Source organism: Aricia agestis, chromosome 20 (assembly GCF_905147365.1).
Source record: "Aricia agestis chromosome 20, ilAriAges1.1, whole genome shotgun sequence".
NCBI lineage: Eukaryota > Metazoa > Arthropoda > Insecta > Lepidoptera > Lycaenidae > Aricia > Aricia agestis.
In genome coordinates, this window is record NC_056425.1 from 11,300,603 (window position 1) to 11,328,374 (window position 27,772).

A 27,772-nucleotide genomic window follows, 5' to 3' on the forward strand; every position below is an offset into this window, starting at 1 on the left:
TTATTTGAAAGGGCTTATTTGAACGCGCTAAGTCGTTTTTATAGTCTTTACTTAACAGGCTTCGTACTGCTGTCCCTCGATCGTAGATCATATACCCAGTACGGGAATGGGATCACTGATATCTTACCATTTTGGATAAAATATCATAGGATTTAATATCTCAACTTAACTCCATACATCAGACAGCTTTGTTTAAAGTACCCTTCCTGGACAAAACAGGAATAGAATCATAACGGATTCGATTTTCGAACGTGCAACGACTGTATTACGTATAGCGGCGGAAATTTTGTCATCAAATTTTGTATCACGCATTTCCTCGACCAAAACTGAGCGGAAATCGACCAGGATGTCCTTTTTATGGTAACTGTCTCCATCAGGTTGGCTGGTGGATGTTAAATGGACAGGCAATTCGTAAGGCAGGCGCGTGCGTCGCTTCCTGCGCCGTATGGTGCTACCAACCTATTGTTTTGGAGGGGATGTGCGTGAGTAGAATGCAAATCAGCTGAAATGGTCGCTGACTGGTGAGTGGTGAATGCCTGAATGGTGCTACGAGTTTTTTCGAAGTTTCCTCATTTCTTTTGGTTTATGGGTTTTAGAAAATGCTCCAAATCTTTATAGACTTCCTTTGCTAAACCCTGTGCCCGTTATGTCGGTAGTGGTTGGTGGCGCATAACGCGAGTTAATTTATTTCTTAATTTGGTAATCATCACTTTATACCTTTTTAACTTGGTACCTATAAATTAAAATATTAAACGAACTTACTTTATAAGAATGAGATTATTAAAGTACCAGTTTCCCTTTAGCGTGTGAACCCCTTATCAAATTAAACATAGTAGTGCCATAAAAATATCGGGGGCAGGCGTAAATCATAATAATATGCGATAAAGCTTTACACGAGTTTCGACAAATAGGTACAAAATATACCATGGTAACAAAGACATTTTAAATAATTCAAGATGGCCTAGTGGAAAAGTTCATCGAAGGTAAAGGAGTACCTTATTTTTTATGCTCCATCTAATGACAAATACCTACAGTGTATGTCTAATTGGTATTCATCAGAGCGCGTGTGGACCACGCCGCGGTGGGGAAGGGTTAATAGCCGGCGCCGCCTCCGCGCCCAGGCATATTGTTCCGAGGTCTGCCCGCGAGCGCCGTCGGTCGCCGTCCGCACTCCGCCCGCTAATACTCACCGTCAATATTTGAACTACCAGTGACCGAACCGATGATTTCATTATTAAATAAGCCGGTGGCTGGGAAGGCAAGATGTCGGCATAGCTGATTGCCTATGATATACGGCTGTGTCACATCAAGCCAGCTCAATCCGCCGGCGTTCTACAAAAGAAGATTTTCATCTGGACGCTCCCGTACCGAAGACAAGGGCAAGACGTATCGGCGATCGCTCCCGCAAGGAGAGGGTGGAGAATTTTGACAGCTGTCATTGCGCACTTTCGTATTTCTCCCGTCTCTCGTCTCGTTGCGACCGAAACAAAAATCTTTATTTTTATCACACACGATGATGTTCCCGTAGAGTGTGACTGGGTTTGTGAGTGAATAACGATACGAATAAACGACAGCATGGCGAACGACGAGGTGTTAGGGCCGCGAAAGACGATGTTCGTTTTAGTGATTGTTGTGGGGTGTTTTGCAGTCCTATGGCCCAGGATTTTGTCTCCACTGATCGTGGGCCACTCTCGGGAGCAGCTGAAACCGAACCAGTTTGACCGGGAGGCAGGTAAATAGGTATATTTAATTTTAGCTCAATGTCAATATCGCTGGACTATTTTTCGATTCTCAGTCTAAAAATACTTCGCGCGCAAGGTTTGCAGCTATTCAATGAAAAATAGTCGCTGCATTTCCTCACTATTGAAGCACTGACGTGCTAAAGGATATCGGTTCTTAGTATTGCATAAAATACCGGGTTTTAGTAATGTTTGCGATAGTCAAGAGCGCGATATTGCTTAGCAAATATTGCCTGGTCCAGTTGTTGATTCTGAGCATTATGTTTACAAAAGATCGGATCGGAATGTGCTCATACTTATGTAAGAGTAAATTACATTAGTAGTGTGAATAATTCATATCAGGTACTTACCTATACTTACTCTGAATCTGTTTTAATCATACATTTAAATATACCTATAAAGTTCCCAAAGATAACAAAACAGTTATTACTTAATTTTGTAATGTGTGAATCTGACGTTGAAGTAAATTTTTATTTTTTTGAATTTCCACAGAAATTAAATAAGAACAAAAAAATAACTCTCTGATGTTAAATATTATAAGAATTTTATTGCTATAAATAATTATTACTAATTCTTACCTTTAGTTTATTATACAAATCAGTTTGATTTGCTAATCTTATAATTTTATTATTAATCGAACCATATTATTATTTATTTTTATACCATCTGTTTATCATAATTACGAGATTATAAGCATGTTATGGAAATAAATACTAAAGTCAAAGTTTGCAGACTATCGTAACATCATTTGATTCTATGTTTAGTTTTATTCTAAATAATCACATGCTTATATTTTCTGAACATGCCAAACAAAATTTGTTACTAGGATGCTGCGAAGTGATTTTTGAACCTGAGGTAGCAGTTCTTGAGCTTGTTAACGAGCTATGCAGTTCAGCAATAGGCAAAATGACTCCGCAAGCTGCGATAGAGTGCCGTAAGGCAGTCAATGATACGTGCGGAGTTGATATAGCCGCACTGGTAAAACAGAAGGAGAATGTCGGGAAGACAATGAAGATGCTCGTTGAAACTATGAAGAATAGCAACAGTTCTTGTCTTAGAAATAATTTTGGTGTGCCGATATACAGTTTGAGTACACATTTTGCATCAAACTCGTGGAGTCTCCCGGACAGTTAGTAATTTTTTTAATAGTTTTGGAAGCATGGGGATTTTACTAACAAAGTTCTACTAAAAGATATAATAAAATTTTTGTTTATTGTACTAATCTTGATTTTTGGGTTCACTTAATTTTTATTTACTGTCATGAAAAATATTATGAAAACCTTACTTACATATTGTCCATTACACGAGCAACTGTATTTAAATTATGTAAAAATATTATAACAATAATTTATCTCTAGAATTATGTGGGGAATGCAGTACAAATATTTCATGTATTTTTGTTACATTCTCAACATCACATTTTATTATTCTTCCTGTCTGGAACATCTTTATTTAAATAGAAGGAAAACACAAACATAAATACAAGTTACAAAGTTATAATTATTATTCTCGGAATTAATTATAATTGTAATCTTTTACATTACAACTGAATTATTAGTTATTACACATAAAATATTTCTACATAGCTTATCATTTTATTTAGTTTTAATTAATTCCGAAAACTCTGTTATTTGATATGGTTTTATCAACGGATACATTTAATTAAAATACAAATAATTCAAATATAAGTACTTGCAACTTGTACTTACAACATGTATTAGGATAATGTTATGGTTAGACTTTGTTTTAAAATGTCATAAAAAGTTCTTTGCATTCTAAAGAAGCAAAAATTGTAATGAAACCTGCAAAAGTATATGAAATATGAATCTTTCTGGGCTTTTCAACAAATTTCTGTTACACTTATTGAGTTACTATCATTGCACTACTACAATCACAACCTTTATAAAATAATGGCTAAAGGAAATATTAGTATTGTATTTAATTTTTAAGTAATCATCAAAAACATTTTTGGGACTTACGACCTTTACTTGCGGGAACCGTTGTTACGGGATATCGTTCACTATTAGTTGCAAAGGAAAGCACAATGCTCGGTGGCACGACTAATGGAATCATTATATTATTATCACGATTGGACGATAGCGGGGTGTGTAGGCGGGGCTAGCGTGCTTTGATATTTCTGACAGCAGGCTCTTAACAGGACCTACCCAATTCTATCTAGAAGAGAGTCGTCACATTGCCACTGTTGGCTAGTGGAGAGACTCTACTCGTCAACAGTAGCAACGCGGACGGCTCCCTTTGCATAAGGCGATTAGTTTCTAATTATCTCCATTCGCGATATTCAACCGTATGCGCAAAATACCAACGGGAGCCTAATTTTTTCCACAGTAAAAGAAGCCTACATTCTAGATCAAATCTTTAATCTGTGTCTTTTATCAAAATCGGACTATCTGTTAATTACTATCAATTAAGACTATTAAGCCTATCCGATGCAAGCAAACAAAATGTAGTATATAATGCGCAGACTACAAAAGATTATTATTTGAAAACCCGATAACCCTGGGCACCTTGCATATTTACAAGTAAACACTGTACGTAACTAAGTAAACATTACGAAAACGATTTTCGCTTTTTATCGACATAACAACCTTGAGCACAAAGAGCATCTTTTACCGTCGGCTTTGTCTTGAGTTTGGTCGTTTTCTATGGGGTTTCAGGTTCTTTTGACACCTCAAAAACGTGTTTTTGTAATGGTAACAATTGAGTAAACACCAAATTAGTTTCATTATAGGTACTTCCCAGTTTGCTAATTTTATGTATTCAATAGGATATTATATATAATTTCCTCGGTGATGGAAAATTCCAGTAATATAAAGAGGTGGGATCACTTAAGTTTGTAGGCAGAGTTTTCAAAATATTTGCTTATTTACAGAACACAGGTTATGGGCCCAGCGCGCTTTTACACTTTCTGCCTTCAACCGTAATGAATATCCGGATAGGCTATCCACAATTTATCTGACAGATGGAGCATGAAGTATCTGCCAGATAAGTTGTGTATCCGGGCTGTTTTACCAATTCCTGATAAGTGCCGGATAGGCTATCCACAATTTATCTGACAGATGGAGCATGAAGTATCTGCCAGATAAGTTGTGGATCCCTATCCGGCACTTATCAGGAAGTGGTAACCGGTGATTGGTGAAACAGGCCATTAATTGAATGGAACCAAACATACCAGATAGGGACAGTCCTATTCAGTGCTGGATTTATATTTTTTATGAGTGTAGGCCAATTTATTTCTGCTGCCCTATGTACGAAATACATAGGGCAGCAGAAATACCGGCCGGCCCTTTATAGACGCTGCCGCCTCTAGGCCGCGGCCTCTACGGCCTATTTATAAATCCAGGGCTGATTCTATTCCAAGCTAATCATTAAAATTTTGCTGCCATTTCCGTCAGATGCGTAGAAAAGGGCCTCTTATATTCAAAGGTTTTCTTCTATGGGTCAATGAAGACTTTCACAAAAAGTACTGTACGTACGAATTTCGTATGTGAAACCGCATGTTTGTCAACCGTAGTTTGTGATGGTAATGTAAACGCTTTCACAACACCGGACGCGTATTCTGGTACAAGAACAAAGTGCTTTGTGTAATAAGTTTGCCTTTTAAGAGTCACCGAGCAAGTAAATTTTTTTGACCAGTAGACGTGATGGATCATCTGAGTATGGCGAGTTATTTTTAATGTCAAAATTTCTATGAGATAGATGCCTAAGTTGGCAAAAATATCCAGCTCTGGATTTATTAAAATAGGCCGTATAGGCCGCGGCCTAGGGGCGGCAGCGTCCTAGGGAGGCGACAGATTTCACACATGGGGTGGCGGAAATAAAGTGGTCTACTATCATATAAATATAAGTCCGGCACTTTTAGGGCCTGTTTCACCACTTCCTAATAAGGCTATCCACCAATTAACTTGACAGATCAAGTATGGAGAATCTGTCAAAAAAGTTGTGAATAGCCAATTAGGCACTTTATCAGGAAGCGGTGAAACAGGCCCTAAATATCACTTTAATCAGGAGAACTGTGATCAATCTGTATGCTAACAGGAACGCGGTTCTAACTGCCACGGCCTTCTAGACCAGCCTTTCCCAAAGTGAGCGATAACGCCCCCTTTTGGGCGCTGAGGGTCTAAAGGGGGGCGGTGTGGGACCCAGAAAAAAAGGGGGGGCGATGTGTACAGGCTTGGGGGGTGATTTAAGCCATTGCATTAGATGCATTTTAAATTGAAACAATGGGGGGTGCTAAAACATATGTTCTCAAAGTGGGCAGTAGACAAAATAAGTTTGGGAACCACTGATCTAGACTGAGACCGAGTGTTCGACAGACTTACAGTAAAGTAGCAAACTTCATATTATGAATCCGGTGTACTGTTCCATCTGCTGTTGATGCAATGGGCATAATTCCCAACCCTTTCCTTCGCGGCTCCGCCCGCCTTATGAAGAATTTCCCGAGAACCGTACATTTTCCCTGTGGTCTATTCTATACCTATTCTACGAGGTTTTATTCTGTGTATGCTGCAGCCTGTTCGTGCCGAAACATAGCGAGTATATTGAGTAAGTCTAACCACATCTGTATTCGTACCTCGAAGAAGACGCGAGGACGCTAATTTCACATTCTGGGTCATTCATGTCGCTTAAAGGTTCGCGCTCACTTTGTCTACACAACACTATTGCCGGGTCGGGTCGGGGCGTAGCGCAGCGCTAAATGCACACTATTGCCGGGTCGGGTCGCATCGCATTGACAGATTTTAACGCTCACTGTGCCGGGGCGGGTCGGCGCGCAACGCATTGACGGATTTTGAGCCGAGGCTTGCCGGCCGCGTCGCATCACATCCGCGCGCCGCGCCGCTTGCTATAGCACACTGTTGCCGGGGCGCAGCGGATCTTGTCGGGCACAGTGTGCAATACGCGCATCCGCTTCCATACAAATTGTATGGAGGCGGATTTTTGCGATGCGCCCCGGCACGTTGAGCCCCAGCACGGCCCGTCTCAGTGTGCTCACTCCTTAAAGATTCGTTAAGTTGAGATCGAGTAGTTCTTAATAAAACCAAAATCTTTTTAAAGAGAAGGCTTGACAAAATTACTCATTACAGTGTGAAGTTTACACCGTCATAATTAAAAAAAATTTGGTCTAGTGATTTTAGTCTCACTTGGACCGCACGCGCACCGTCGTCGGCGCTGATGGCCAGATATGTATTCAGAAACTTAATCGCGCGGGAACCGTTCATTTTTCCGCGATAAAAAGTATCCTATATCCTTTCCCGGTACTCAAAGTATCTCCATAACAAATTACAGCAAAATCGGTTCAGCGGTTTGGGCGTGGAGAGGTAACAGACAGACACACTTTCGCATTTTAGGATCCGTTTTATGATTACGCGTAGAGGTATGGGCTTACATTTCATAAATTAATTTGGGTGTCAGCGCCGACAGCCGACACTGCGGACAGAGTGAGAAAATCTGCCTAATGCTAAGTACTCACATACGGTTTTGCTCGACCGAGCAATAACGTCGAGCAAAACCGCGGCTCGGGATTTCGTCCACACATTCAGCATTGCTCGATAGTTTTATTCTAAATCGATATATTTAATTCCATTAAGCCGGCTCGATGCGAGCCTTCGAGCTGTCAGTTTTGCGGTCCACACTCCACACAGGAATTATTACTCGATTTGGAGTATAACTATCGAGCAAAACCGCATGTGAGTACTTAGCATAAAATGTTTAAGTTTAACAAATTTTAAAAAGGTTTTTCGTTAACTTCTGTGATTTGTACCACACGCTGAAAGTTTGAAGTTTCCATGTACAAAATTTTCACACTCGTCTCTCTAATCATACCTAAATATCCTAAGTGAAATGTCCACTTAGCTGCCATTGTGATTGGAAAAGTCTAGAAAGCGTCCTAGATACACTGACAATGACATTTTTAAACGGTGACATAGAAAAATATTGTACATTCTCAAAACCGTAAAGATATGTGGTCTGAAACAAAGGAACAGTGTTGGTTTTCTATTTTGATAAAATTATTTTATGTACTGCCTAGCTGTTGCCCGCGACTTCGTCCGCGTGGACTTCAGTTTATAGCGCGCGATGTCAACAAAATTGGTGTCAAAAGCTTTTATAAAAAAAACTCTGGTACTTACCCCTTAAATCAAAACAGCTGTGCAGTGTGCACATAATATTTCAATTTTTTAAATTAAACTTTATATTTTATGCCAAATTTTTAAGCTTATTTAGCCCCCAATTACACAACTTTACCTATAAACTATTTATCATTGATACTAAGGGTACGTCACTCATCACTGCATAGATAAAGTACTGATTTATTAAATAACGTAAAAAATAAATAACGTAAAAAAGAAATAACAATCGAAACCTCTTATAGAAAGACTTTTGACGCGTTAGCGCGATGTAGGAGACGTACGGCGCGATCTTTTATGAATTTTTGGAACTAACTTAATTTGAACAAATTTACTCTTTTTCACCCCCTTACAATGCTTTTTTCCAGTAAAAAAGTAGCCTATGTCCTTTCTCAGGCTTTAGACTATCTATATACAAAATTTCAATACAATCGGTTCGGTAGTTTTGGCGTGAAAGAAAGACAGACAGACAGACAGAGATACTTTCGCATTTATAATATTAAGTATAGATTAATGGAAACATTAAAACTAGCCCTGTCATAACTCATAGCACGAGCGCAATGCTGATACTAAATTATGTAAGTACTAGACGTTCCGCGCGGCTTCGCCCGCGTACGGCGTAAATTAGACATTTCACAGACAAATTAGTCCACACAAAAAATAGCCTATGATCCTTTACGTGGTCTACTTCTTATCTGTGCCAAATAAAATAAAAATTGCTTCAGTAGTTCGTGAGATAAGCCCTTTCAAAATATAATTTACCCCGTTTTTTCCACATTTTCCTCTATTTCTTCGCGTGATAAAATATAGCCTAAAGCCTTTCTCGACAAATGGGCTATCTAATACTGAAATAATTTTTCAAATCGGACCAGTATTTCCTGAGATTAGCGCATTCAAACAAACAAACTCTTCAGAATTATAACATTAGGGTGGGTTGCACCAACTTACTTGAATTATAACTTTAACTTTAACAATAACAAAATGTCAAATCAACTGTCAAATCCCTAGTAAAAGTCCATAATGGACGCCATATCTGACGCCTTAACTATAACTACGCTTCTGGTGCAACCCACCCTTAGCATAGATATGTAGATATTAGATACTATACCCTTAAAAATTTATGTTTTTTTACAATATTATGTATGTAGAGGTATTATTCATGAAAATTTTCCACTTAAATCACTCTAAATTATAAAAGCCGCATCAAAAGCGTAGTTTTTAGATCAGAATTCAGCATACAGGGACATACAACGAAGCTATTTTCTTTAATTTTATATAGTGAGTAGTGACGTACTTACGCTTAGAGAAAACGTCTATATTTAAAGTTGGGCCATGATTGATAATTAAGATGTCGATTTTGAATTTACCCTTAAAATATTTTAAGAACCCTTAACAGCGGCACTCAGAGACTTTTTTTATTTAATGATAATTAAACTTCACTTCAATGAAGAGTTTGACGAGAATGTATGGAGCTTAAGAGGATACACCAGGGGCTAGAGAAATGAAAAAAAAGTACGTGTAATATCTATAGCTGTCTCCATTGCCTCAAGCCTATACCGCAGAACGCGATAGAGACAACTGCAGAAAATCCAGAAAATCAACGATTCGTTGTCCCCTGATTCCTTCTCCAAAACTTAACCGATTTAAGTACTTTTTTCATTAAAGATTAAAAAAAGGCTTGAGCTATGTTCCTATGTTTTGCTTTTTTTGTATAATGTAGCCAAATCTGTTTTCTGGACGTTTGAACACAGCGGAAAATCTGGCCATTTTTTTGGGTTTTTGAACGTTCATATCTTATTTAATAATTAAATTATGAAAAAAAAGAAAACATAGGGACATTGTATTAGTGGCCGTAGATATTCAGGAAAAAAATTATAACTCTACTAGCATTATCCAGGGAGGAAACAGGGGACAGCGTTTGTATGGAAAAAAGGGCGGTGTGGAATCCTCTTAATACTGTCAAAATCTTCTGTCTACGCGTATCTGAGAGCGGCTGTTAGTATTATAAAACCGGCGTGAAACAGCGCTTGCGCTGTGTTTCGCCGAGTGAGTGAGTTTACCGGAAGCCCAATTCCCTTCCCTACCCTCCCCTATTACCCTATTCCCTCTTAAAAGGCCGGCAATGCACCTGCAGCTCTTCTGATGCTGCGAGTGTCCATGGGCGACGGAAGTTGCTTTCCATCAGGTGATCCGTTTGCTCGTTTGCCCCCTTATTTCATAAAAAAAAATAAAATTACTTTACGCAATCGTTTTATTTTAACGCTAGTGTGTAGAATCCATGGCTAAAACTATATTTCCCGATATGTAAAAAATCCTGTTCAACTTGCGTCTGCGACCATCTGGTATTAAAAACGGTTTGTTTTTCTAAGAGCGTTCGGAACCTTGGGTTCTCATACAAGTTTATACAATTTAGGTAATGTAATTGACGAACTAGGTCGGTAGGTTATACTGGTGTAAGTTAGAAGCGAGAGCGGTAAACGCCATCGGCGAAATAGTAATTTTTATAAGCTTCGAAAGAAATTATTTCGGTTTTCGAAACTACAAATGCCTCTCAATATAGAATTTTAGCACTTGGTTCTATCGAAAACTGGATCATAGCTTGAAGAATTTTAGTTTGAGAGGTTACATTAAAAGAATTACACTATCCTAAACTATCTCACAATAATAAAGGCCATGTAGATGCAAAAAACTACTGTACAGATTTTAATCAACTTTGACAAGGCGTTAGTTTAATACCTAATATACTAACTTTTATGCCTAAAAAGTGTTCCCGTGCGATGCTGTAGTCTGTACTAAGGGTGGGTTGCACCAACTTACTTTAACTTTAACTACTTATAACAAAATGTCAAATTAACTGTCAAATCTCTAGTAAACTGTTAAAGTCAATAATGGACGCCATATTTAACGATAACCTTAACTATAACAACGCCTCTGGTGCAACCCACCCTAACTAGTAGGTTGTGACTTGTGCCTAAAAGCTACATGTTCTGTATTAGCACTGAATTGGCGAGTCACGGTGAAGAGCGATTTCATAATTTAATACATTTTATGAAATCGCAACCTCTTATCAATGAGATCATGTCTGTAAACTATTTACATTATACTGATGTCCTTATTTGACGCCACATGCTGGCGACAGGCGATGGCGGAAGTTGAGTTATATCATGCAGAGGAATAATTGTAAGATACATTAGCAAACTTGACTTTAGAATACTTTAGCATTTACTATCTTATTATCAGAGGTAGAGCTAAAATTAAACAAGAGCAATACTATAGATTGAGACTCTCCTACAACCATTTGAAGTAAGGCTTCTCACGTTTTATTAACGGCTTTAGCAGGGCCACAGTATAAATGCGAAAGAATAGAAACACTGTAGGGATAAACTAACTTTACTTTGTCCATATGTCACGTTACACTACTGTAGAAAGAAACCTCTACGGTGGCCTTCCGCCTTGCTAAGCGTGCTGTTAGATAATATTTCGATTTTGAGACTCACCCCTTTCAAACCACTCCGGTACCCGTAAAAATACCATCTAGCAGTGGCGTATATTGACTGGCAAAATTTCACTGGCCCCCGACCAAAGAGAGCCCCGGCCCAAGAGGTCGCGAGCTCAGAAATATTTTTATTGTGCTTGTTTTATTATTAACGTGACGATTTATCTAATAGAGCCCCATAAGTTTGCCATGGGCCCTGCCACTGGTTACGCCACTGCCATCTAGTATCTATAAAAGGATCGTCTGTAGGAAATTTCGTTCTACACGATTCTCTTTGTGATCAAGACTTTAGAATTACAATATTAATCAGACAACAATAGTGAACCTTCGGCTTCTGTAGGATGTTTCTACCCACGGTGCCTGCCAATCAATGAATCGATATTTCACCGCGAATTGATGGTGAGATAATAATAATTTTATCTCCGGCGTTTTATAATGGGCAAAAATTTAAGAAGTCAATTTTGAATTTAGAACAACGACGTAGGTACAAAGTATCACTCGAGCACAAGAATGGAGAACAGTGTTAACCACACGTGAAACGCAGGGATCACACAACACAAAGACAGGGCAACGACCGAAAACTAAATTGGACTGCTGAAAATAATGGGAAACGTGGAGCTAAAAATGGGATAAAAGTAAAAGTTGCTTAGGCACATCACATGTGCACGTAACGTTACATCAGAGGAATGGGAAAAGTTGCTCTATGGATTGTCTTGTTGTATTTCCGCATTTTCAAATAGAACATAGCAAAATACTTTGGACCATAAACATTTTCAGATTTTGGATGTACTAAAAATTACAATGTTCTACATTTGAACATTGTAATTTGTAGTACATTATACAACTTCTGCTTGAAGCTAAAACTTCATGCTGTGTTGTAATAAAACTATGATAGTAATTCAATATTGAATAATTGTAAAATATGGTGAATTGTAATTCAAATTAACGTTAAAATAACTGCATGATTAACTACCTAATACTTATGCAAATTACAGAATTTTGTGTGGATGTTTCAAGTACTAACAATATTGCTTGCAAGATTTGCATAATTCTCGTTGAAGATTACTTTAAGGTTACATAACTTTGGTAATATCCTTTAAAAGTCCACTCCACTTTCTGATATAGTGCCGAATAGGCTATTCACAAATTTTTTGACAGATTCTCCATACCATACTTATCTGTCAAGTGGTGAATAGCATATTCGGCACTTATCAGGAAGTGGTGAAACGGGCCCTTAATCTTATAACTTATAAGTAATATAACGATATAACAGCCCTGAAACAAGTCTTTCAAAGGAACATGTGATCACAATTTACAATTTGTACTCCCATCTTAATAATTTCAGATATTGATCAAATAATTTTAATTTTAAACCTTTATGTGTCCGGTACCGTCGACCTTCCAATTCCTGTTTCAAAGTCTTATTCATAACTCTTAACACATCTAACCCTTAAAGATCCTTTCCAACAACTGCCGGAAATGTAACAAGTTCAACCCTTTCAGCCGTGAAGCAAGAACTAAAGCCCACCCGCATGGGTCCCTAACAACCCGCATAACTTTCTAGACCTCTCACAATTAAGAATCCTTGCCAACAACTACTAGAAATCTAACAAATCTTTACCCTTTCAGCCGTGAAGCAAGAACGACCAACGATCCTCATGGGTCCCTAACAACCCGTATAACTTTCAAGACCTTTAACACTTGGGGATCTTTTCCAACAACTGCCAGAAATGTAACAACTCCTAACCTTTTCAGCTGTGAAACAAGAACGACCACCTATCCGCATGGGTCCATAAAAACCTGTATAACTTTCAAGACCTCTAACAGTGCAGGTTCCTTACCAGCAACTGCCAGAAATCTAACAAGTCCTAAACCGTTCCAGCCGTGAAGCAAGAACGACCACCAATCCGCATGGGTCCGCACCCGGCGATGCGCGAGCGGGGTCGAGCTATACCACCTGGAGCACCACCACCATCGAAACCGGTGGCGCTGCCACCACACCTCAGGGTACGGTCACCACTAAACGTCTACTATGAACTCGATATTAAGGTCAGTGGGGTATGTTAAGGTGTTGCCAGAGCTTCAGCGGTTTCTTGAAGGTATTATTATGGATAATTCAGTCGTAAAGAAGATCATTATTTTTTGTTATGGCCAGAAATCAAATTGTTTTATTCAATAATTGACACTACATTAAAACAAACTTCTACTGTAGTTGGTGCCAATGTAGAGTATGATTGGGCATTTACGTTAAATGAATTTCGCAAATTCAAAACACGTGGCAAACTCATCATGCATCTTGCTGGCTGTTTTGGTAAAATTGCCTATCAGCGTGACTTTATGTAAAAAATAATAATACCTTTAAGAATTTCTCGTGTAACCTCTACCCGGGCTTTGCTGGCTGATATTTAACCGTAAGTATGATAACAATTAAATGTAGAACTAATTTACAATAATTGATTACGAATGGGTTAAAATCGTCGAAAAATCTATTCAAAATCTTGACAACAACGGTTGAAGAGAAACTACGTCTTTTGTCTTTTGCTCTTAAGAGCAGGTACACATTGGGCGTTTAGAAGCGCGCGCTTTGCTAACCCGCGTTTTGAGAACCCAGGATTCTATTGAAGCGCATTTAACGCGCGTTTATCGCGCGCTTACATGTGCACGCTTCAATAGAATCCGGGGTTTCAAGTTTTCAAGTGTACAAAATATTTCTTTATTTTTTTAAACGTGTCGCCTTTACTAGAAACGGCTTCTCTGTACTCTGAAGGTCTAACTGTAAATACGTGGTGTGCATTGCGTTGGCGTGTGCTTGGCGCAAGTCACAAGAGAAAGTAGCTGAACTTGCAGATCCTTTGTTTTATGTCACCCCACAAAAATACTTTGATAGAGCACTTAGCTCATTACAAAGAGCGAAGATTTTTATTGGCAATGTTCCAACTTCCAACAATTTATGCTCATCAAGTCATCACCGTATTCCAAATAAGATTGGAACTGTGTTGTTTAGGAAACTCTGAACTGAGAAACCCAGAAATATTATATTTTCCCCAGAAATGCATCCTAACTCTGTATTAACTAAAATAAATCGATTAACTTTTATTAATACCGCTTAATTAACGGAGTTCGTGTGTAATCTAACATCTAACCGTTTCAAAGTTCTTACACAGTTAAAAAAAGAAAATTCGGGACTAGTAAGAATGAGACTGTATTTTAAAGTGTTACGCAAATGTAGTCAAGTATTTGCGAGTGAATCAATCAAATTGAGTGTCACTTGCCAATAAATGAATCACAAAAGATTCTGAGAAGCGAACCTTTACCTATATTTTTCTGACCTTGATGAGCTGTCGAAAATTAGGTTTATATAGAGGCCCATACTTCGTCATCAACGCCCGAAAGGATGTTTCGGCGCGTTGATGACGAAGTTTGGAAACAGCTGTCATTTTTATTTTTATTTTTTGCATCTCGGTCTCAAGACGCGGTTCGGCTCTATGTTTGGTCCAAATTTTGACAGCCAACCAATCACAGAGCCTGAACCGTGTCTTGAGACCGAGATGCATCTTGAGTACGGACTATTTATACCGGCCTTAGAATAATGAGTGTGGTCTTAATTTGATTCACAAAATAATACTCGGATGACAATGAAAAGAGAGCCTGAGTGTGTCAGTTGTCTATCAAGTGACATAATATATCACAATATGGCGGCGGTCTCGGCGGTATTTCGCACCTTAAAAGCCTTGTAACTCTATAAAATTCGCTATACGCTCCTGACTTGCGCGCCTACATCGAATGTTACGCGCATGATGTCATTCTCATTATTTTTGGACCTCGACGATCGTGTCATTGTAAAATGTAAAACGTGTGCGCCATTTAGATATTTATATAGATGACATTGACGCCGTGACACTACCCTTAACTATACAAGTTATATCAATTAGGCATCTTACGTAAATAGAAGAAAAGATAAGGATAGGCTTTATTTGAATATGCCAAAATTGTATTGTAAAAACAAAGAGTTGAATGTCCTTATGATTATAAGATTTATGAATCGTTTAATTGTGAGATAAATTGTCATTTTATATTGGTAGGAAATATATTAAATAATTGGTTTTCCGGCACCGACTGAAAGTATTTTTATGAAATTAGTATGTATGTTAGAAGTTTTGGGTGAGAAGGAACAATCTAGTTGGGCTCTAGGCTACTTCCCTTGAAAGCAGCTTATGTCTGAGTCATTATCATTACGAGCAAAGCCAAGCAAAGCTCCACACGTAGGTTACTCGTATAATACATAACAATAAAGTAATTATTTAAAAAAAAACTTGAGAGGTGTCAAGGAATGCCCGTATGGAACGATGCTATTTCTTATGTTCAAAACACCTGTATACATATTATACACTCAAAAAAATCGTTAAAAAAACGCCATCTAGTTGACACACAGGAATACTATCAACGCCCTCTGCCACCATGCAGGTACTAATAAAAAGTGTCGAGGTCAAATATCATTCTGTCTAGCCTTCTTTACGCCGAACGCGCGATAAGGAATATCGTTCCAAAAATCACTAGCCAAACAGAAAATAAACCGTAGCAGTCTATAATGATTAATGAAGCTATAGTTCGTTAGACAGCTAAACCGCCGAAGATGGTTTCTGAGCATGTGACTGGCAAACTTTCAACTGGGCCTGTATTTTGGGAGAATTCTACACGCAGTGTATAATAATTTACAGATAATTTGCTAGTAGTAATTGAGATTGAATGCGACGATGTGTAAAACAGTTCATAGAGGGCAACGTTTATGCGATGTTAATTTATTTAAAAATCTGTAATCTGAAAGACGTGCTTTCATAAACTGGCACATTTAATGGGATAATTTACTATTTGAAGTCATTATATCTTCAAATGATTCGTATTATGTTCGAATTACTAACATAAACAACAATTTTTGTACTTGGAGATTAAATAAAAAATTCGCAAGCGTAACCCCGAAGAACTATCATTAATGACTTAGTTGTTCACAGCGACAGTGCATTCGTTGATGGTCATAAGGATGGTTATATGGAGCCCTTCCCTAAAGATGTGTAGTTCTGTGATGGAAAGTCCAAAACGCTTCAATGAAGTAAAGAGGCTTAGGTCAAGGGTGGCCAACACACGGCCCGCGGGCCACATGCGGCTCGCCGTCTGTTACCTTGTGGGCTGTGGCCCGCGGAGCCAAGCACATGTTTTTAAAGTAAAAAAAGTTAATACTAAAATTAACTTTAATCATACCTACTATAAAAAGCAAACTAAACACTTCTTTTCTTTTACTTTTAAAATCAACACATGCTTTATCTACATAAAGTGGGGCTGACTTTAAAATAACGTACTGAGCGCGTGATTGGGGTGTTTTATTTGCTTATTACAGTACATTTTTTGTTCTAAGCTCTAAGTCTAATAGGAAAAATTATTAGTATCTGATTTTGACTGTGCGCAGACTTATCTGGCGCGCACTACATACTTAAAATTTGGTAGTGCGGCCCGGGGTAAAATTCTACTTCCGAATTTTGGCCCAAGTGTCAAAATGTTGGCCACCCTTGGCTTAGGTAGTCTTTCTCAAAAGCTGTGGAAATGATAGAAGAGTTCGTATAAACGCTTCAATGGAGTGAAATGGCAGATTATTTCGGTGCAGTATGTCTAGGTCGGGCATGTGGGCCGGTGTCGCCAATGCCAAGTGTGCATCGTCTGTTTGTTTTGCAAATAAAATTTAAAATAGCCTACGCTAGTTTTTTGTTCCTTACAATAGAATCATGTTCATGGCTGATGTTTATCAACGGCGTCTTGATTGTTATTGACTGGCTGACTGCATTATACTATATGACTCCCGCAACTTGTTTATGGCGCGGGAACCGTACATCTTTCTGGGATAAAAAATATTCTGTGTCCTTTCCCGGGGTTCAAAATATCTCCACGCCAAATTTCAGCAAAATCGGTTCAGTGGTTGGGGCCGCGCGTGAAGAGGGGGAACATACGGACAGACCGACACACTTTTTGTAATATTAGTTGGATAATATTAGCATGGATTATCTTTTGAACATCATAGATATTCCAAAGTCAATGAATTAATATTTGTGACTGTGCGAAATGAATTAGGAAATTGCTTTACTGGGAACGCATACGAAGTTATAACTAACAAAAACAGGAAACGATAAAAACAGGGTATCATAAATTTTATCCAGTTCGATCCCCGTCATATCGTTCATCAGCCGCCATTACGGTTGTGATCTATAGATCCAAGAGATCAATGAAAAATATCAAAATTAGAATTGCATAGCATTGTTCTAAAGCCTAATGGATCCAAAAGTGAGTACACACATTTTACTGTCGTCATCTTATACTTAACTGTAGTGTTTCTTTATGAAGTTTATAAAATTATGTACTATACAGTACAATATAATATTATCATTAATTACATAATTTCTTAATGAAAATTAACCTTAGTGTGTTGTTATTGAGCAAAGTATGCTCCTATATCTGTTTTGGTTTCCATATGATTTTTGGATGTCTTGTTAAACATCAGTACTTTACAAGTAAATAATAGGAGACACATGATTTTTCCAGACATTTACTTAAGCATACCTATTATGTTAATGTCATGTTGAGATATTGGGTAAACAAGTGATTTGCGCGGCCAAGTTTAGTCTGTTGCATCACTGCGCGTGCGCATCGCGAAGTGCGTGTTACTACTTACTGCTCACTGCTGTTACATGTGGGAGCAGTTTGGTAATTTATTGCCAATTGTTTGCTTACAATGTTAACTCCTTTTAGTAAACCTCTATTCAATATAATATTATATTGATCGAATAGAGGTAATATTTAAAATATTATAGCAAGTAGAGGCAAATAGTCAAACAGATATAGCAAGCATTGCTTGAAGAAGCCAATGCGTAAATAAGCAAAATTATCAATATGTCTTCTATTTTTGTACTATCAGAGAAGTTGATTTATAGGCAGATGGCAGACCTACGTTATACGTAGTTTGGTCGAGTTAATAGTTATGTCAAACACAGCCGGCAGATACCGACTTACATTGGATTGACAAAATCCTAACAAATGACATAGGTCCGTCAACTGGCTATGAATAAATTTCTTGATGGCACATTAAAAGAAAACAACGCACAACCCTAAATGGCTTTAAATGAAAACAGAAAATAGTTTTGGTCTATGTGTTGAGCCTTGTGGCACTCCCAATTAATAATTTCTCTCTCTAAGTCATGTAATCACGTGATATTCCTATATCCACAGCCTCCGCCGATCCCGGGGATGAGGCCACCGCTGGGCTCACCTGGAGGTCCAGTACCAGCGCCGAAGTCTTCCATGGGTTTCGTCATGCCAATCTACACGATATGCATCATAGTATTCTTCGTTTACACTTTAAGCAAGGTATTAATACCTGGCTATTAATAGCCAGCTTTTTGTAGCACGTTATCACATTTAAAAATAGTCGTAACTGTTTCTTGTTTGTCATTGTATGGAAAAACTTTGATAAAGCAATTCATTTGTCATTGTATCGAAAAACTTTGAAAAAGCTGTCACCAAAACCTGTATCTTTTTTGTCTCGATCTTAGATTCTGTTCAAGCGCACCGGTTCACCGTACGAGCCCGTGCCTCCTGATCCGCATTTCAGAAGACGCGTCTTCCGCGACGATTCTAGAAACACGCCAGACAAACTTGGTAAGATATTATCAGAATATGAGGAAATAAATGGAACGGAGATTTTAAAAGAAATTGAGATTAGATGCCCAGAATATTTAGATACTAATGTCTAGAGCCAATGGATAACGTGGTGCTAGTGGATAAGGTTATTTTGAAGTATGAATATATAATGTTATGTGCTGGATTCTATTAGACACTTTAGGCTTCACCCGTGCTAATGTTATTCTCTTGCGAGATGTAAAGCCATCTCAAAAAACTGTCAATATTATATTTAGCAGTCAGATAATTTTGTACTTTTTTTTAATGCGTTCAGGACATAAAGAGACAGATACGAGTAAGTATGATATTCTCATTCTAGATATAATATCATAGATACATTTAAATTTCAAAGAAATCCTAAAATTTCGCGAGCTGAAAAATATGAATGGAAGTACTTAGGGGGTATTATCATGTGCATACTACAAATAGTATCTCTAGAAATTAGTCCTTTCAAATAGGCTTGCTAGCGTACCTGAACCGTTCGCGTTAAGAATCATTAATATATTTCATAATAACGAAGTAAAATATCGCATAGAAGGTGCTGACCACTCTCATTGACCGAACGCACTGAAAGAAAACGTTTAAAATCATTTGTGATATAGAGGACGCAGAGTTGGCGGCTCTGAAAGCGCGGCTCGCTGAGACCGAACGAGCGATGCAGAGGATCGTTAGCCAGCTAGCCCAGCGAGACGCGGTATTGCATACGATTCGATAATGATAATATACAATGGTCCCTGAAATGGAAAGTTCTAGATTCTAGATGGTCGTATAACGTGGAAGAATTGACAAAATGCGATGAAGCACTTACTATACAATCGACTAGGATAGAAAATTTTAAAAAACACAAAGGCATTACAAAAATAATCATTAAATACACGATGATAAAAATAAAATCGATAAAATGAATCCAATAAATAATAATAAAATAGAGGGCTAAACTATAATAAAATATGTTTTAGGTAAAACTTAAAACAGTTAACGAAGTTTCTTATTAAAACATTACAAACAACGCACTCTACACAATTTTACTTTATAAACAATTGTAGATCTCCCTGATATCATTATCGAATCGTACTATGATCCCACTTCTGAAACGACAATATAAGATTGTTTCGATGCTTGTATGTTTTCTCGAGTATTTTATGCGCTTGCGGCATGGTGTCGATAGTTTATTCCGTGGGCAGAGGATAACTTCTAAATAGGAACAACATATTAGATAAAATAAAAAAGGCTCCGAATTATCACGTGTCTGCAATTTTTTTTCCATCTTCGAGCTCTGCTCACGGATTTCGCATTTTTGGATTGCACCCGTTGTGCGTTTAGCGTTTAGAGTTAGCGCTGGAATTTTTTACCCTATTGGAACTATGGTTTGGATTTTCCATGTTGAACTAGTATAGTGTTAATGTTTGGGTGTATAAGTTATTGTATTTAATGTAGTCGATATTTCAGTTTCATTTACACGAACTCACATTCACTACAGTATAGTTTTTTCGTATTTAGTGATTAGGTCTGCGATAAAGTTGAGTTTTTATAGACGGCAAAATCCATTTAAATTAGACGTAATAGGAATCACAAAATGCAGAAAATAGTTTACTGCTAAATCTAGTTAGACAAATGCCAGAGCTTTGGCCACCGTCCAATATTTATTGATAAATCCACAGTTACCTATAATTTTGTTCATGTAAATCTATAAATTACATCGAAATTCTAACCTCTTTGCGGAAGCTTTCTTATTTGGAAAGTAGAGTCCTTTAAAACATAGATACATAAAATAATAAAAATCGCAGAAAGAATTATAAATATGAAATATGAAAAGGACAATTTTAGAAACTAGGAAACTCAACCAAATCAAGAATACTGATGTTGGCCTGGAAATTAAGATTAATAATAATTAATATAATAGACTTTTATTTATTTTATTTAAGACTTAAATTTAAATCGGGATATTTTTTTAAATCGTTTAACAGGATGTAAGGGTCGGATTCTTAATATTGAAAATTCACTTCATCAAACCCGAATTTTTATACGTAAGCTACCAGTCGTTTTAGTTATATTTGCAGCGAAAATCTCAGAGTAAGGCCTATAGCATAGAAAACGTGCTGAGTCTATTATTATGTTCTGCCATGTATATGCCTTTCCGTGGCAAAAATAACTAAATTTAACAAAATTAACATGAGCATTGTCGGCCGACAGTTGTCTCGGCAATATCTGGGCTGGTAGCGGAAGTTCAGCAACAGATGGAGACGAGCTACGCGCAAAACCAGCAACGACAGGTCCTTGCATGAGTTTTGTGTCTTTATTTGCGTAGAAACAACAGTCAATCCAGAAGATTTTTATTTTGACGACTTTTTTCCATTCTACCACACACGTCATTTCTTTTATTATATTCTCTCACTTATCTACAGTTCGAATTTGTCAGTCTTCGTCACATAAAATAAAATTGAACTCATCAAATTCAGATTCTGTTGTTTTTACTCGTTCTGTGTTGGCTTCTGCATTTATTTCTTTTGCATTGTGTCTTTCATTCATTTTATAATCCTTGCTCTCTTTTGTAAATTTACGAAGATTCCTTGTTTTGCTATTATCTTTATCACCACTAGTATTTTTTACTTCAACTAGTTTGTCTTCGATGTCATTCTCATGTAGGTCATCAATTCATGCTCGAACCTCACCAATCTATCTGTTGCCCGCTACCTCGTCGGCCCTTCCAATAACGAATTTAATATATGCTTCCATTATTGAAAAAACACTAACTTCACAGGAGAATTCCATAAAACAAACTGTCAGCGCTTCATCTTACAAACGATTTGTTGTAAACTATTAACGTGTACTCATATTGTAAATAAGATTCTGTAAATATTCGATGTTACTACTGTACATATACAAATTAGGAACTAGTATGCTAGGTGTCTATATAACGTATAGAAATTTAACTCATTTTAGTGATTTTCATAGAAAGTATTTAGATATTTTGTTTGCCGTGTATTTTGGTAGTTTTATTGTAAACAGTATTAAATATTTTTTTGGATTTAGCGTGCACTGGTTTTGTTTATAGTGTTTTAGATGTATTAATATCGTGTGATGCTTAGTCGTATGATAGTGACATGAGTTTTTAGCCTAACAATTTAGCTGTAATGTTAGACATACACAATAATAGAGGTTTCTATTTTCAGGATGCGCTGGATAACACTCGTCCATATACTAATGGTAGTATCGTGTTAAACTCTGGCCCAGTCCATATAATCACTAGCGAACATCAGGAGTCGAAAGAGAAGACTCCAGAACCCCAAAAGCCAAAAGAACCTTCGCCAGAACCGAAAGAGTCTGATGTAGTTACTAATGATTATACAGAAAAAGATATCGAATATCCTGACCATAACAAAGTAAAAAGAGATTTAGAAATTGCTGAAAACTTAGACAAAGGTGATGTTATTGAATCCAAAGAAAAACTAAACGAACATGTAGAACTTGAACAGAAATCTGAAGCAATTTTGGATGTTGCCGATACAAAAGTAACAGAAGACGAAAAAGAAAATGACATAGATTTAAGTTCGGAAAACAGGGAAATAGACGATAAGCCAATCTTAGGAAAAGAATCAGAAGATTTAATCGCTGAAGAAAAGAAGCTATCTGAGAGCGAGGCAAAACCGAAGGAATCCACACCAGAGCTGCTAGAAGAAGCGCTAAAAGAGGAATCTCCTACGCCAGAAGAAATAATTGAAGCCGAAAATGAAAGTTCCAGAGTTAAGGTAAATATTTTTATGTTACTTTTTAGCACCGTAGCGTATTATGTTTGCAATTTTTGTTGATAGGCTTATTTTTTTTAAAACTAGGATTGTACTTTAGGTAACCAGGAAATAATTCCAATTCAAGAAGATTTTAAACAGTCAATAAATGAATTCACCATACAGTTTCCCTTTCAAGCTCTACATAGCTAGGTTCCAATAAAATGTTAATTTTTTCCTCTCAACTGTCAACTGGCGTTGTCCGGGAATTCCTCTAAAAAGGGAGCCTATGTCCATGTCCCATGAGTGTGTTTCAACCATAAAGATAATATACCTACCGGAATAGAGGAACAATCCCGAACTGTTAAACAAAACCAAAATTGATTTACATCTGTGTCACGTACAAATATGTTTATGTGCGCGTGTTAGTGATGTGCCTGCATACATCTCTCTGAGAGCTCAAATTGCCAAACGTCGGCACGTTTGCTGTCAAACAGATGAAAAAAAAGAGTTCTGCCACCTCGTATCACGCGTCTCTTTCTACCTCGCTGTGTTACTGATAGTGACATCTCCCTTGCTCAGCCCTTTGTTCCTCTATTCCGCTGGGTATATGGGTATACTTTATGGTTTCAACAGGTGGTAGGTATGGAGATGACCGCGGATGGGGGCGTTTGGCCCATCGCCCCGCCCACCACGCCCGCGCCGCATAGACCGGTGAGCCCGCACTGCACCGTGCACATTGTACAGACTCTATATGAGTAGGGTGATATTGGGATGGGAAATGCATTGAATTATTTGGGATTAGGGAGTTATTTATTTACTATACTGGGTGTTTAATGCGTACCAATCCAAACAGGACATGTTTAGTATCGAATTTAATATACAACCCCAGTTGTGACAAAAAGTATCAATATTCGCAAAAAACGGGGATACTTTTTAGGAATTAGGGAGTAATTTATTTACTATACTGGGTGTTTAATGCGTACCAATCCAAACAGGACATGTTTAGTATCGAATTTAATATACAACCCCAGTTGTGACAAAAAGTATCAATATTCGCAAAAAACGGGGATACTTTTTAGCATATTTTTTGTTAAGACAAGTAATAGACAAGAGTGGGTTAGTTTAAAAACAAAAATAAAAAGTTTTTGCAGTCATATTGTCATGCTTGGCTAAGTTATGCAACAAAATAAAAATAATTTTATTAAGTAAATCTGCGAGTAGCAGGAGATCGGTCATCTTGGCGTTCATTGAGAGAGGCTTATGTCCAGCAGTGGACGACTATAGGCTGATATGATGATGATGATGAAATCTTTATTATGACTATTCATGGTTAGTCATAATAATATTAAATGCATTTCGGAGTTTAGGTTGTGTGCTCTTCTAAATTCTAAGATTTTCTCAATAATAATCTCTATAAACCAACTTCTGTCTTCTAGTTTTGCCCCTTTCCTGTTTGTTTGAATGAGTTGAAATTGGAACATTGTCTATTTTATATTTTTACGTGTTTATTTTTATTTATCTATTTATCAAATAAAATCGACTTATTTATCCTAGTAGTATTATTTAGTACTAACTTTTGTTGTATACTAACAATTCCTTTGCATGATTTTACACTCCTTTTTTGTTTCTTCCTATTTTTATCCTGTCATGATATTTACCAAGTTATTTTATAACGTTAATAATTTTCTATGTGGTAGTTTTGAACCAAACCAAATATATAAAAATCATAAACAGGTAAGCTGCAGCAGGTCTAAAGATTTTTCTTTTAAACTTTGGTTTTTACACTACTTTAGAGTTTAATATAAACTTAGAATGTATTTTTATTTAGTAATTTATAAATTGTTTATTTGCATTATAGACAATATAAAATAGCAAAAACAAAAACAACATAATGTACTTTGTTACAAATGACTATTTTTATTTCACTAACGGCCAACTCCATTTACTCTAATCAAGGCTATTATTTATTGCATTTATCAGAGTAAAAAATTTTTTTACCACTGATAGATTCTAAAATTATAATATCAATGGTAAAACAAGAGTTAAATTAATTTAATAAAATCAGTGTTTAAACAATCAAAAAATCTATCTAGATATTCATCGATGTGGTAATAGAATGAAACATAATACATTATTAGGTACAGTAGAAGTAATAAATAAGAATAGTCTTTGCAAGACTTTTTCAGCCAACGCTTTCTTAACATAATATTTTCTAATAGTTTGTAGTAGTAAAAATTATTGGCTTGGTGAAATTATTAGTAGTCTAAACTAAGGATCTTACACCATTACATGACTCTAAACCCACCATACTCCAACTTCCAGCATGAGGCAGACGAGGTGAAGTCCATTTTCCTGCCGACGGAGATCCCTCATCAGTCGCGAGTGCTGGTGTCCGACTTCGCAGAGGACAGGGCCGAGAGCCCCAAGCCGGCTAACAACGCGCCGGTAGGTGGACTCATTTACTCAACTGTGCTAGGAAAGTTTTGTTTTTTAATTGCATGTATGGATGTCGAAAGGTGGCTTAAAATTTATTTAACTTAGGCCCAATGTCACAAACGTCTGTTAGTGTTAACAGCTTGTTAAAATGCCATCTCTTCTCTTTAACAGTCGTTGGTGAAATTGGGTCTTAGGTTCATGTTATACTTTTCATAAGGCAAAGCTAATCTCGGTATTTTAACCATTACGAGTATTTAAATCACCTACTAAACGATACGCCGTGTTGTTGTGCCACCGCGAACCGTGCCAGGCCAATATTATCTGGTATAGCGTAAAATTATTCAGAATAACCCTGTTTCCATTATTACCCTTATCTATTTAAACTACAGCTCGACAAGGCTTTATAGTTTAAATGAACGTGGCGAAAAAAGGAACTAACGCTGCCATCGCCCATCATACAGAAACGTCATTTTTGACAGTTCTCCTTTAAGAGCAGCGCGGCGCTGGGAGCCCAAGTTCATCTAAAGCCTTGTCGGACTGTATCTCTATTGTTTGACCATACAAAATAATAATAAAAAATAAGATACTCGGTACTTACCCTGCTTATAATTATGTAATATCTTCATAGCCGCAGGGTTGCCTGGAAGAGATCGCTTAAAGCGATAAGGCCGCCCTTGTCCACATTTTACTGTAAACATGTTAAGTTAGTCGAACTAGTTATAGTACCAATTTGTGAGCCATAAAGAATTATCTATCTATCTATCTACCAGTATTATAGTACTCTGTGCTCGGTATATTATGAGTATATTGAATAAATACTATCTTTTCTGTAGAATAGATACAAATGAATTTTTATTTTTTTATGTAATTATTATGTAATTTTTGTTTTTATTTGATTACAGTTGGTGGTTAGCGGTAAAATGACTTTGTCGCTCATCCAAGACGCGCCACGGGAGACTCCAGAGAGAGATCCGGGTAAGATACTTTACTCTTTTCAAAAATCCTTTGTCACTGACAAAGTTTTGAATGGGTGAAAACAGTAGGCCTACTATGAAACCGTTTTGAGATTCAAACAATCGGACGAGAATGCCGCGTCCTGCTCTTACAGCGTCATTACACGTTTATTAGAGTAGGATGCGGCATTCTCGTTCGATTGTTTGAGTCTCAAAACGGTTTCGTGGTACAAGCCCAGATTTGAATGGGTATCGAGATACACCCCCGCGCGAGTTTCTTACGCCGGTTTTTCTCGCCGGGTTAGTTCACGAACCGGTGGTAGGCACCAGTAGTAATGACGTTCTGAAGGTATTTGATTCAAATTTGTATTTTTTATTTTATTACTGAGTCCTGAGAAAGGACAGGATAATTTGTATTACGACAAAATGTACGGCTAAGGCGCGATAAAGAAATTTCTGTACGAGTTTATTTTGTTATTTTGTTACTTCATATTTCAGAATCAACGGTAGACGATTTTACAACTGCAAGCGCCTTCACTCAACAACAAGCTCTTGAGGTACGAATTATTATGATACTTTTATGCTGCGTTTCCATGCTTGCCAAGGCTTGGCAAGCATCCACGAGGCACAAGCGTCCACAAATCTCGCTTGGCATTTGGAAGTCGTTTACACGCTTTTGAACGCGTCAGTGTATTATGTACAACCAAGCATGACCGATACCGAACTTGTGTGTTTAGTTTAACCGTTCACAGCGGCCACTAAGCGCGCGCCGACGTGTGAACGCGTCGCAAGCGCTTGCCGCAAGATCCCTTTGATCTATGTCCAAAAACCGACACTACGCCGGATCGGATACAAGCGTCCGCAAGCTCACACAAGCCAAGCCAGATACTCCCTATACACCCTTGTGCTTGTTGTCAAGCCTTGGCAAGCATGGAAACGCAGCATCATATTATTATTACCCAATTCGTAACAAGACGGGATAATAATTTAGGCAGTCTACGTCCCATATGTTTATTTCATCATATGCCATAGCACCTAAACCACTGATCTTTTATTGAATGAGATGTCAATATATCCATACTAATATTATAAATGAGAAAGTGCATCTGTCTGTCACTTCACGCCGAAACTGCTGAACTGATTTTGCTGAAATTTGGTATGGAGATACTTTGAGTCCCGGGATATAAAGGATACTTTTATCTCGGAAAAATGTACGGTTATAGTCGGTATTTAACATTATAGTTTTTAACTTTTGATTTTTTTCATATTATTTACAGAAAGAAGATGACCTCTCCGATGAGGAAATTGAAGAAGTGGAAGAAATAGAGGAAATTGAAGTGGAAGAGATTGAGGAAGAAGTGGAAGTTGAAGAGATAGAGGAGGAAGTTGAAGAAGAAGAAGAAGAATAATGTAACCATTTTGCCTATCCAGAACCTCTCTGGCCGATAAATAGACAAAAAATCTTAGGGCCTGTAGGCCTACTACAAAACCATTTTGAGACTCAAACAATCGAATGAGAATGCTGCGTCCTGCTCTCACAACGTCAATTCTCGTTTGT

The 27,772-nt window shown here is 37.4% G+C and overlaps 1 protein-coding gene across 7 annotated transcripts; it reads left to right on the forward strand.

Moving 5' to 3' along the window:
- The first annotated feature begins 1,280 nt into the window (after window positions 1-1,280).
- LOC121737276 (resistance to inhibitors of cholinesterase protein 3) lies at window positions 1,281-27,734 on the forward strand. 7 transcript variants are annotated; one of them, XM_042128899.1, is made up of 13 exons: window positions 1,301-1,732; window positions 2,566-2,868; window positions 13,261-13,427; window positions 18,648-18,785; window positions 18,971-19,076; window positions 19,372-19,392; window positions 19,700-19,791; window positions 22,271-22,846; window positions 23,459-23,536; window positions 25,148-25,270; window positions 26,164-26,236; window positions 26,713-26,771; window positions 27,492-27,734. In XM_042128899.1, the coding sequence occupies exons 1-13, from the start codon at window positions 1,576-1,578 to the stop codon at window positions 27,621-27,623; spliced, it is 2,025 nt and encodes a 674-aa protein (XP_041984833.1). In that variant the 5' UTR covers window positions 1,301-1,575; the 3' UTR covers window positions 27,624-27,734. The 7 variants fall into 7 exon arrangements, with proteins under 7 accessions (XP_041984840.1, XP_041984833.1, XP_041984839.1 ...); XM_042128904.1 differs by having other exon boundaries at window positions 1,302-1,732; window positions 13,261-13,385; XM_042128900.1 differs by lacking the exon at window positions 19,700-19,791 and adding an exon at window positions 21,291-21,370 and having other exon boundaries at window positions 1,397-1,732.
- Window positions 27,735-27,772: the final 38 nt, after the last annotated feature.

Excerpts from the sequence above, each read along its gene's own strand:
- LOC121737276 (XM_042128899.1), top strand. The coding sequence starts at position 1,576 with ATGGCGAACGACGAGGTGTTAGGGCCGCGAAAGACGATGTTCGTTTTA. Across the intron at positions 22,847-23,458 it reads ATGAAAGTTCCAGAGTTAAG|GTGGTAGGTATGGAGATGAC; the intron begins GTAAATATTTTT and ends TGGTTTCAACAG. Across the intron at positions 26,237-26,712 it reads GACTCCAGAGAGAGATCCGG|AATCAACGGTAGACGATTTT; the intron begins GTAAGATACTTT and ends TTCATATTTCAG.